Genomic DNA, 12,060 nt, shown 5'->3' with positions numbered 1-12,060 from the left:
TGGTTGTTTTCGGCAATCATTCCAGCCACTGACAATCATTAACTCCATCCTCTCCCACTCTCCCAGGCCCAGAAAGGGATTTCCCGACAAAGCAAGTAATAACATCACATCTAGAAGATTCAAGAAGTCTTGCTCATCATCATGGCGCCTAGGACACCATCCCTAAGCAGTCATTTAATGAATAATTACATTTAATTAATGAATGAATAATTGACTTTTCAAACTTGCTGAAACAATGCTGTCAAGAACCCTGTGATTCTGGGTTCTTCAGCCCAGGGGAGGGCCAATGTACATAAATGACCCCTTGCAAGTGTAGACAGCTGGAAGCCCAAGCTCAGTACGCTGTGCTCAAACTGGTCTATAGTTTGGCCTGAGAGATGGCACCAAAGACCAGACTGTCTTTCACTGACACAGGCAGTGGTAAGACCATAGAATACCCAGTCTAGAATGACAGATGCTAGAGACCATCCCTCCCCGACCTCGTCTTTCGCAGGCAAGAAATCTAAGACCCAGACAAGTTAAAGTGACGTGACCATATTACTTGTGGTGACTTGAAGCTATAAAGTGGGTGGGCTGGATCTAGGGCTCTTGCCCATCATGCCCACCACCCCGCTCATCTTGGGCAATGCCACCAGAATGGGCATCGAATAAATATTCATTGATTAATTAGCCAATTATATTTATTATTGTAACAATTGAACAAGCTATTTAAGCGAATGACAAGGGAGCACTCTGCAGCTTACAGCAAAGGCTGACCCTTGGCTGCCATCCTGGCTGGAGAAAGACTCAGAGAGGGGGGTGTAGATGGGGGTGCTGGGATCACTGACACTTGGGGGACCTCACTGGAAGACTGTAGGCTTCAGGGTCAGCCCTGGGAATGTCTCCTCCAGCATGTGAGGGGGGACCCTGTGGCAATAAATCACAGGCCTGTGGCTGTCGCTCTAGTGCCAGAGCCACCCGGCTGTCCTGGAAATCTCACTAGAGTAGTCGCCAATCACAACAGCCTCCTCCAGGAGCTTTTGGAAACCATGGCATGAATTCATTAGGGAGGTACCAGGTGCCCGAGAAGTTTCTCAGAGCCCAAGAAGAACCGAGGGAGGAGTCAACGATGCCCCCAGGGCACAGACCTGCAACGCGTTGACCAGCTGCCGGTCCTCCTGGCTCGTGAGGAACAAGGGTGTGATCCCTGCGTCCGAAAGCTTTAGCACAGCCTCCCTGAGCTGTGGGGAGGCCCTCGTGGGCTTATTGCTGAAGAAAACAGCCACTTTTCGCATCAGGAATCCGTTTCTCACTCGCTTAAACGTGTTTCTGGCCACGAAGGACATGGCCGTTTCCAGGCTCTGCTGCTTGGATGTCAGCGCCACCTGAAGGTTCTTGATCTTGTCCAGGAGGACTGACTTCTTCTTGGAGTCGGCAAACCGGATCTCCGTGGTCACCTCGTTGTTGTAGGTGACCACGGCCACACGCGCCCCCCGCGGGCAGTTGCTCTCGGCAATGGTCAGGTCGCCCACGAGCTTCAGGACCACGTCCCTCATCCGGCTGAAGGTGTCTTGGGTGACCCCCTCCGAGGTGTCTAAAGCAAAGGCCAGCTCCGTCGGGAAGACGGGGCATTCCAGGGGCCCTGTGGGAAGTGGTGGGTTTCCAAAGACAAGCTTTACTTACTGGAAAAGGGAGGGTCTTTGAAGCAGGAGGGCAGTCACACGGCTAGAATCAACTTACCATAGCAGCAAGCTATGGAAGAAAGGAAGAGAACAGTGAATATGGTGACCACATGAGAATGTCAAACGTCCTACCAAATGGGGTCGTGGAGAGTGGAAAATCATGTACTTACGACATTTATCTTTGATGCTCTGGACAAGGGCACATTGCTTTAAAAGGAAAGGAAAGAAGCATGAGGGGGTGGACCAGGGGCGCACAGCGCAAGGACGGGAGCTGTACACATGCAACTTACATCCATGGAGTCACCTCTGTTGCCTTTGGGACCCTGCGGAATAAGGAAAGAGGGGATGAGAAGGAGCACAGATAGGCCGGATGCTGGGGCTGAGGAACCACCTTTGGATCCCAGTAAACCCCACGGAGGAAGCAAAGGTAGACCCCTGGCCAACCTTGGTCATTTTCAGGTTCCCCCTGTAGATTTGACTTTACTGCTCAAGGACCAGTAGGGAGATAACTTTGAAGGCAAGAGTGTTTCCCTTGCAAGATAAATAGCCCTGCACCCCAGAAACCTGGAAGCTCATGACAAATCAAAGGGATCACATATTTGGGCTTGAGGCTACACATCGCTTCTCCTAAGAAGCACTTCCTTTGCACCTGCTAACTTAGTACCTCCTGTTCACAGAAGGGACAGTGAGGAGGAGTCACTTAGCTGACCCTGGGCTCCAGAGGGGAAGCATGCCAGCTGGAGTCCATCTCGGAGGAGCTCCAAGGACAGACCCACAACCACCCTCAATCCCTCCTCCCAACCTGTGGCCTCCCTGACGGTCAAGCAGTCATCTTATGGGCCCACCAAGTGTCTTTCCACCGGACTAGAGACTGGTTTACTTTTAAACACTTCACTTCTTAAAGGCAGCAATCACCTGACTCAGCCTTCATCCAAGTTCAACCAGTAGAATCCCTCAACCTTTCCTTGTAAGAATGATTGTCTGTCATTCTTTGAACCTCATCGAATTTAATGTAGGGAGACAATACAAGGAAAGCTTCAAATAAGGAAACAAAGACATTCGTAGTGAAGAGACGTCCTGGAAAGCCTGCAGAAGGTCACCCTCCTGGCCCCTGATGGCAGGGCACTTGTGGGTTTTAAACCACAAATCAGAAGCTCTCTCGGGCATTTTATAAACCAAAGGAAGTAGTCCATAGACCGACATCTGTCATAAATTATACTACTTCTACGATATGCAACCAAGAAGTATTAAAACTTGTACTTTTTTTTTGTCCTATACACAAACCTCAAACAAACCTATACCAGGAAGTTATAAAGGCAAATTAGAATATACCCTAGACCACAAGGTTCCATAAGAAACTTATTTTTAAAGCTTCTTGTTACTCTAAAACTCAAAACCTCTTTTCTCCATTGTGGTATCAAAAGAAAAGTGGTTTACTTGAAAAAAAAAGGCAATAACAATACAAATGCAGCAGCCCTCTCTTGAGGAGAAGGGACAGTGGAAAGTTTATAAAGAGGCATGTGTAAAGCATCCAGTCCAGTGGCTTGATCAGAATTCGGGGGGTGGGGAGGAGGGAAGGTACTTACAGATGGTCCTGGGTAGCCAGGGTCTCCCTTCTGCCCAATTGCACCCGGAGGTCCTGAATTTCCCTAGAAAGGACAGAAGAAACATTGCTCAGCTATGGCAGGAGATGAGGAATCCCCATCTCCTATGGTTGGAAGGGGGCAGTGAAGGTGATCTAATTCAGCGTTCCACTGTCACCACGAGAAATCTCTCCGTCAGATGCTTGCCCAAGAACCATCAATAAGACTATCCCTGGATGGACAAGAAACCAATAAATGGCAATTAATCAGATCACTATTCAGCGGAGACAACCAATCTGATGTATTGAAACCCTACCTCCAATAGTACGATGATGGAGTCTGGCTGTCTTCACTGAGCAAAGCGACAGGATAGGATAAGGATTTTAACTGTATTTTAAGCTAAAAACAACAGTTTCCCACATCCAGACCACAATTTGCTAAGTCAAGACTCGGTGTAATCTTAAGAGGGTGAGTAAACATCCATTGAAGAGAGTAATTCAGAGCTAAAAGTAGCTTAGGGAAGAGGACTCTAATGGGGAGGAGGGCAGCGTGCGGTCTCATGATCTCTGAGATGTGTTAGAGGAAGGCGTTCTCAGAGCCTCCTCACGAGGATGGCATGGCTGACGGAGGACAGAGCAGACCACCACAGAGGGTCCTGAGGACGCTGCTCTGGGGCTTAGGATTCCTTCTCTTCTTCCCTAAACTACAACTAGCCAGGTTGCAAGTGAAGAAGAATAATTTTTACCACACATGTTCTCATTCCCACCTGCCTACAGGTGGGCAGACTCACCCTTCGGCCTCTGATGCCTTTGGGTCCCGGTGGTCCTCCTGTCCCTGGCTCGCCAGGGACTCCCTGGGAAGAGAGCCAGAAAGAAATGCATTAGGCTCTGAAATGGAGGGTCTAGCTGAGGGTCCCAGGGGCATCCGGACCGCACTTCCTGGGGCAGCCAAGTGGCTCACTCTGATTTATATTCCACTGCCTTCCTAGTCCATTTGGGTCCCTTGCAGAGTCAGCCTTAGCTTGTTGAACCCGTGGTGACAATACCACACCGATCACAGCATTTTGAGTTTACAAAGTTTGTTACTGCTGCGTTATTTCATTTAACCCTCACAGGTCTCGAGGCAAGTGCACACTGTCCCATCCACCTAACAGATGAGGGCGTATCTCAGAGAGGCCGAGGCCTTCCCTGGGTCCCGGTTAAGTAAGCAGCTGACCCAACACTAGCACCTCAGCGTTCTGATTTCCAGCCCATGAACACACCAGACTCAGGCACAAACAACAGTGACATTTCACCATTAGGGGAATATTTATTTACCTTTGGACCTGGGTATCCAGGGAACCCTCTTTCTCCCTGTAAGAGATAAATAAGTAACTCAGTATTTGGTCCCAATTTAAGTGCATCTAAAATACATTATTCTTGAGCTGAAATACATATATATATGTGTGTATATATATATTATATATAATATATATTATGAAATATATATATTTATATATTATGAAATATATGAAATATATATTATGAAATATATATTATGAAATATATATATATATATATATATATATATATATATATATATATATCTCCCTGGAGTCATCAGGAGAAAAAAATTCTTGATATTACAATAAAATTTTGAGAAATAATTCTCTAAAAATATAAGATGTCAGAAGTTCAAAGAACCTAGCAGATACATACTTTTTTGCCTTTGCGTCCTTCACTGCCAACCCCGTCTCTGCCATCGTCGCCCTGGGGGTGGAAAGACAGCAATACTGCAGGCTGCCATGTGGGGCACTGCACAGCCACCTCTGTCTAGAGGCCTGAGCATAGGGTCTTTGGGTCCCTGAAGTGTTCCCAGATCAAGGACGTGTTCCTGCTCCCATCCCATCCTCCAGGTACAAACAAGACTGCATCTGGAAGAGGATGTGCTTAATGGGCTCCTTTGGCGAACTGGTGCTGGTGCGGCACCAATATAAACAATTGACAGCCACTGGAAAGACACCGCTTGGGCATAGAATCACAGACGCACTGAACCCAAGACTCTGAAAGTGGAAAGGATTCCCGAAGGCCACCCTGACTCTGCATCTTTGGGTCTTTGATTCTACTTCAAAGCAAGAATGCAGTCTCTCATGCCTTCCCGAGTGCTCCTGTGCTCAGACTCTGTCCCCTCCCCTCCTAATAGTCATGCCATAGACTACTTTCATTCCCAACTCCCCCTTCCTGTGTTCTTGGATCTGTCCCATCACCCCCACCATGGGAGATCTTCAGAACTGGATTCCATTAACGATTTCAAAAGATCAGAAGAATGCATGTAAAATATACATTAATATCTCTAAAATGTACATGGAGCACACTACATAGTTAATTTACGCTTTTGAGCAAACTTTAACAGTGAAAGAGCCGTTGTCCCAAAATTTATGGACATAATCAAGAAAAGATTCCCTTCAATGGTCTGAATAGATTTTAAAGTCTGATTTTTTTCGCCCTCTGCTCCTGAAACTAACAGTAACAGAAATGGATCTTTTAAATGCCGGAAATGGATCTTTGCCGTAGAGAAGTTGCATACACCCCCAAAAATATTTTAAAGTTTGGGATTATACATCAAATAAATCTGGTCCATTTACACAGCATTTTAGCTATACTGCCTCATTCTTTAAAAATTCTCAATATTCTGAAGACTTCTTTTCCCTGGATAGAAATGTATATTACGAACTTATCGTTCATGAGCAAATAGATTATTATTATAGATTATTTTTAAATGACATTTTTTAAATGAGTTATCGAGGTAATAACTTTTACTCCTAGGATGTCTCATTCAAAGGAAATGGTTTCAATCTGGATCGAGACCTGAGCAGATCCAATTCCATTTTAACCAAAGGATATTTATTTCTTTGTGGAAAAGCTCCTGCAAGACTGAAAGTGAAAGTATATCCCGCTTCATCGAGTCCCCACATTCACTTAGGAAAAAAATGTCTTTCCTCAGTCTTCTCTGATGGAATGAAACTGATTTTGAAATTCACTTGCTGTTTATAAGCAGAAGGTTTTGCTGTGTTCAATCAGATCCCAAGGACACAAGAAGCAACTATCAAGTTACCCTTATTTGGAACCCAGTTAATGGGCAATGATGAAGCCTAACCCAGAGCAAGGCCCCGTCTCCCCACCTCCCACCTTCTAGCGAAGGATGAGTCACAGCACGTCTTGCTCTTACCGTCTCCCCTCGAGGGCCCCGGCTCCCGATGCCTCCCTTCTGTCCCGGCTCTCCAGGCTCACCCTACACACAAGAAAATTAAAAAAAAAAAAAAAAAAAAAAGGCTGAAACAGCTGTGGTTCCAAAGCCAACTTAAAATGTGATTCTAAGCCATTCATGTTCTATGCAATGCTCACGGTAGGGTTGCTGCAAGCTGCTCCCTTCATCTTTTAGATTTTGATAAAAATGATTTTTTTTTTAAATCGCAGTGCTTGTGTGTACACTCCAGGAAAAGAATCCAGGAAAAGTCTGTGTTTGTTCCTTGCATTAGCATGGCATGGGGACATGCTGACGGGGAAGAGAGAAACAGAAACAAGGGGAAAGAAGCCAGGAAAGTCAGTGGGCATTGAACTCAGCAGGGAAACCCAACAACACCAGCAAGAGAAGCAGAGACAAATGTGGATTCACATGAACACATTTCCTTTATGGAGAAAATGCTGCCCTTCCAGACTGGTTCTGATAAATTGTGGTTTTCTTAAGGCTTACAGAAAGTCTGTTCTCAGACAGCCTTCATGTAACAAGCTGCCGTTATCCAAAACAGTCGGGCATCTGGGCCTCTTGGATAAGCTAAATATGGCCAGCAGAGCTCCGTGTGTGCACTGCCAGTGTTGAAAGGATGCGTGTGCAATGCAGCACGGAAGCTGTGCTAGGCGCCCCCAATCTGCTTGGATGGCTCTGAAGAGCCACAAACCACAGCATGAACAGAATCAGGTCATCCACCTGCTGCTGGAGGGTTCTGGCCACGAGACAGCCAAGCTGCTGGGTACAGCCCACATGTTCCCTTGGGGTGGGGACAAGACAGGGATCCCACGGGCCAACCTGGCTGGCGACAGGGGAAGCTGGGTGCAAGCAAAGCAGGAGGGCACAGGGACAGATGAGAGAGAGAGAGAGAGAGAGTGAGGCTATGGAGGGTCTGGCTGGGCCTCGGCCTCAGGAAATGAGCCCTACTTTTGTCAAGACGCACCTTTCTTCCCAGGGGACCTATCCTGCCACGCTCTCCAGGAACGCCTGTGGTCCCTCCGCCTCCCTGCAGCACGAGGAGAGAGGAGTGTGTCGATGAAACATTCACCCTGCAAGCCCAAGGGCCTGAACCCTGCCCTCCCCTGACCCCACTGCACTCAGGGCCACACACGGTGCTGGAGACCCAAATGCACGCGTGCACGGACACCACTTATGCAAACTGAAAGTATCACCTGACCGCTCGGCACCTGTTTCCCCAGAGGAACACATGCTGCTGTTACCAGTCACATACCCCAAGGCCCTGACCAGAGAGGACGAGCACCTGGATATTATGTGGCTTTGTTTCCCTGTCCACGCCTGCACACTGACCCCTGGGTACACAGGTGTGGAATCCTGTGTCCCTGTATCCACTGAGGGAGCAAATAAATAATGAAGAAACAGCTCTTCAAATGGAGCGCAGCCCCCAGAGCCCGGAAATGACCAGAACAAAGATGCCAACAACAGGGGGTAGGAGCTACTTGGCATTGGTGACTGTTTGAAGAGCTTCACCTCACCCCCACTCCACCATAAGCCCTCGACCAACCAGAGCTTAAATGATGTGATCAGAACCACAGGAGCTTTGAAAATAGGGATTTCTCAGATTGCAAACCGGGGAAGGATGTCTAAGCGAACAGAGGTTCTCACAAAGTTTCTGCTGCACTGTCCGACCTTTTGTTCCTTTCTGGAGCAACAGGTCAGTTCTTTGCCAGTTTTCGGTCACTATGGTTTTCCATAACAAACGACAGGGGAGCTCCCGGGTCAGACAGGAGGGACGCCCGAGTGTGCAGCGCTGGGTGCTGGGTCCCCACTCAGCTCTGACACATTTCTGCTCATCGTCACCAACCACAGAGATGGATGTTCATGCCTGTGGCCATGCAAGTATAAGGAGCAGCTTCTGTGTCAGACCTGAGGACGGGGAACGCCTCACACAAAACACCGAACCCCAAGGCAATGTCAAGGGGCCACCTGTGAAACAACTTGGCATTAGCGGAGAATGTGGGCAGATTGAGTTAGATTTTAAGCGGGTCTAAGCCTCAGACTTTGGAGATGCAGGGCGGCCCCTCTGTGCTCACCACCCACCTGGGCCCTGTTTGGAAGGAGCAGCACTAGGATTTAGAAACCCCGGAGGGGCACCCGAGTGGCTCAGCAGTTGAGCATCTGCCTTTGGCTCGGGACGTGATCCTGGAGTTCCAGGATCGAGTCCCACATCAGGGTCCCTGCAAGGAGCCTGCTTCTCCCTCTGCCTGTGTCTCTACCTGTCTCTTTCTGTCTCTTTATGAATAAATAAATAAAATCTTTAAAAAAAGAAAGAAAGAAAAGAAGCCCCCAGAGCACCAAGCAACAGGGTCTCTTACTTCTTCGGGGAGACTGGCCAGTAGCCATGAGGACCGAGGCCGACTCAGGGTGTGTGTTGCCAGGAACGAGGCGAGGGGGAGTCTATCTACAGTGACACCATCCACGGGACCTCAGCCTGTGCAGGCCCTGCGCTCTCTGCTTAGCTAAAGACGGGGGTGCGATCGAACCGACTTACCCGAGGCCCAGAAATGCCTTGTTCACCGATCAGCCCTGGAGGACCTGTGGGACCAGGTGGACCCTGAAGAGGTAAAATGCCAACGTAAGTGCTGTGTGGAGGTGGCGCTCCATGAGGAAGCTCACGCAGGGTGACACGTGCACTTGGCACAGAGCCCAGAGCCCCGCTCTTTTTGGCGCAGCCAGAAAGCCCGCTGGAGACCACGCTCCTGTCTCAGCTGTTAACAGCAGCTCCAACCCAGGACACAAATGGGGAAGTTAATCAAAAAAAAAAAAAATACAAGGAACAAGGGGCGCCTGGGTGACTCAGTCAGTTCAGCGACCAACTCTTCATTTCAGCTCAGGTCCTGATCTGAGTCATGACATGGAGCTCCGCGTCAGGCTCCGTGCTCAGTGCGGAGTCTGCTTCAGTCTCTCTCTGTCTTCCTCTCCCTTTACTCCTCCCCTCCTCACTCCTTCTCCCTTTCTCTCTTTATTTCTCTCTTTCTCTTTGTCTCTCTCTAACGTAAAGAAATAAAAATCTTTTTAAAAAATTACGAGGAACAAGGGTTGAAACAAAAGCTTGTACATAAATGTCCCCGGCAGCACCATTCACAATTTCCAAAACGTGGAAAGAGTCTGAGTGTCCACCAGCCGACGACTGGGTAAACAGATTGTGGTCTCTCCACGCCGTGGAATATTCCTCAGCCATCGAAAGGAAGGAAGCACAGACACACACCACTACGTGGATGAAACTCCAAAGCATGATGCTCAGTGGAGGAGGCCAGACACAAGAGGCCGTATATTGTGTGACTCTGCTTACATGAAATTTCCAGAAGAGACAAACCCACAGAGACAGAGGGAAATGAGTGGTTCCCAGGAGCCAAGGGAGGGGAGATGGGAGTGACTGCGTAACGGGTAAGGGGCTCCTCTGGGGAAGGTGGACACGTGTAGAGCTCATGGTCACCGCTTTGCCAATGGACTATCTGCCACGGAACTGTTCGCTTCACGATGATTAGTTTTGCATCCGATTTTGTAAAATTGCCTCTCACCTCATTTAAATTTAAAGACAAACAACTAAGCCTCCAGGAAACATCACAAGGCATGCAGCCACACCTTGGATGGGGGGTGGTGGGGGTGGGGGTGGGGTTACTGACCTGCGCACCTCGGGCCCCCTGCTCTCCCGCGGAGCCCGGCTGGCCGGGGCCACCCTTGTTGCCCTTGGAAACAAAAGAAGATGGAGGGAGTGTCAGGATGGTTTTCACCAATGTCAGCCATCTGCTCTACAGTCACACCTGGACAAGGCGACAGGAGAACAGCCCTATGGGGTGGGGGTGAGGGGGTACGGAGGCCATGGAGGAGGCGGCTCCGGGACGAGATGTTGGGCAGGTACAGCGGTGTCACTCTGCACTCTTAGGATGGTTTTCCACTCTTTTCACCCTCTGCTCAAGATGGCTTTGGGAAATAAGGTTTGGTTTTTTGTTTTGTTTTTGTTGTTTTTGTTTTGTTTTTTCATCCAAACCTGTCTTGCCCGGGTGAACAGATGGACACAGGAAGACGCTGAGACTGGTCAACAACCCAAGTGGGCCCATCGGGGATAAGGGATGCCGGACATCGCCTCCTCCATCTCTCGCCTTTGTTTTTGGTCCCTGTCCCCGTGGCCCCTTGGTCTCACAAGCCGTTTAGAAGAGCCTCACGTTAAGGAATTGGCAGTTGCTTGAGCGCCACGCCTCGCTGGCAAAGGGACAGGGCACACGGGGAGTCATGATGTGATGCCGGGAAAGAGGCACCAAGTTAGAGACCTACCTTCGTTCCTGCTGGTCCCCTTCGGCCAAAGCCACCCTGTGGAGAAGTCACAGAAAGTGAGAGGGAGCCTGGGGACGGAGCCGCTGTGCACCTGGCCGGCCCCGAGCAGACATGCACGCGCCACCCTTCCTCCTGCCCTCATCTCCGCGAGCTTTTGCTTCCGTGCTGCCCTGTTCACCACCCAGATGGAAGCTTTCAGAGTGACTCCAGACCTGCCAAGCAAAACAATGACTCGTTCTGGCTGGATGATCCCAGCCAGTCTCACACAAGGATGTGAAATGGTAATGTCAACCTGTCTGCTTTACGACCGAGTTCCTAACTGCAGGGCGAAGTCATGAAATATGTTCATTCTCGTGGAAGGGAGTCTCAAGCTCTCCAGATGCTCCCGGCCAAATATAACACATAGTTGGTTAAGTAAAGTATCGGGATTGCGCATATGTGGACCTAAAAGCCCAACTGTGCTTAGTCTGGGCTCATGACTTGGCAATGTCTCCCTCGATGTTCTAGAAGTGACCCTTAATTCAAATAAACGTGGACTTGCTGCATTAAGTCATCCTTTAATCCCAATTTTGTGATGCTTCCTCTCCAGAGCAAAGGTTCAGGATCGGAACTCACGGAGGTCCTGGGTGTATCTTTGCGAGGTTAAGGGTTGGTATTCTGGAGACTGTAACACAATAGTTCTGTTACGGGCTTGATGCATCTGCTGCATCAACCAAAGAAACACGCTCTCCACTCCCAATGGACGGGCCCAGAGATTTTCTGAGGTGACGGCTTTGCCATTATTCACTGTGATGGCAGCTTCTTTAAGGGAAGACCTTGGCCTCCTTCCATGGATGACACATGGACAAGTGGAGGGGGAGGGGACGGGCCAGGCCACTCCTTCAGAATAAACAATCTGGCTGGCCTCCCCCAACCCCAGCGAGGGGACATCCTAGAGTATGACTAGAGGCCACCAGTGCTGGATGACGTACAACTGACGCCAGAGACAGCCTGCAGAAGCCTGAGTGGTGGACTGAGGCAGGAGGTAGCCCAGTGGGAAGGACACAGGTCACCCGGCATGAGCCTGGCACAGCAAGGTCCTAAGGGAAGGAGGAGGAAGCTGACAACCAGGCCTTCCCGGCCATCAAGGGAAGAGTCTATGAGAGCCCTTGACCCCGTAACAACTTCAAACCCAAGTGTCTACCTTGCATGTAGAAATCAAACAAATTGGCTGCATGGCTCTATTAATAAGTCATTTCGTGAAAACCAGGTTTGGC

General features: G+C 49.2%; 1 protein-coding gene across 8 annotated transcripts in view; it reads right to left on the bottom strand.

The window, feature by feature from the left end:
• The window catches only part of COL6A3 (collagen type VI alpha 3 chain), an 80,855-nt gene that overhangs the window by 19,291 nt on the left and 49,504 nt on the right, over positions 1 to 12,060 (bottom strand). For all 8 annotated transcript variants that reach the window (XM_055300535.1, XM_055300534.1, XM_055300536.1 and 5 more), the window contains 13 exons: positions 10,805 to 10,840; positions 10,156 to 10,218; positions 9,021 to 9,083; positions 7,455 to 7,517; positions 6,452 to 6,514; positions 4,942 to 4,992; positions 4,561 to 4,596; positions 4,035 to 4,097; positions 3,248 to 3,310; positions 1,952 to 1,984; positions 1,832 to 1,868; positions 1,720 to 1,731; positions 1,128 to 1,621 (listed from right to left, as the gene is read on the bottom strand). In XM_055300535.1, coding sequence (XP_055156510.1) covers positions 1,128 to 1,621; positions 1,720 to 1,731; positions 1,832 to 1,868; positions 1,952 to 1,984; positions 3,248 to 3,310; positions 4,035 to 4,097; positions 4,561 to 4,596; positions 4,942 to 4,992; positions 6,452 to 6,514; positions 7,455 to 7,517; positions 9,021 to 9,083; positions 10,156 to 10,218; positions 10,805 to 10,840 — 1,077 coding nt within the window. The remainder of the gene's footprint in view (positions 1 to 1,127; positions 1,622 to 1,719; positions 1,732 to 1,831; positions 1,869 to 1,951; positions 1,985 to 3,247; positions 3,311 to 4,034; positions 4,098 to 4,560; positions 4,597 to 4,941; positions 4,993 to 6,451; positions 6,515 to 7,454; positions 7,518 to 9,020; positions 9,084 to 10,155; positions 10,219 to 10,804; positions 10,841 to 12,060) is intronic.

Source organism: Nyctereutes procyonoides, unplaced genomic scaffold, assembly GCF_905146905.1.
Source record: "Nyctereutes procyonoides isolate TBG_1078 unplaced genomic scaffold, NYPRO_anot_genome, whole genome shotgun sequence".
Classification (NCBI taxonomy): domain Eukaryota; kingdom Metazoa; phylum Chordata; class Mammalia; order Carnivora; family Canidae; genus Nyctereutes; species Nyctereutes procyonoides.
This window is presented reverse-complemented; position numbering and strand designations above follow the sequence as displayed.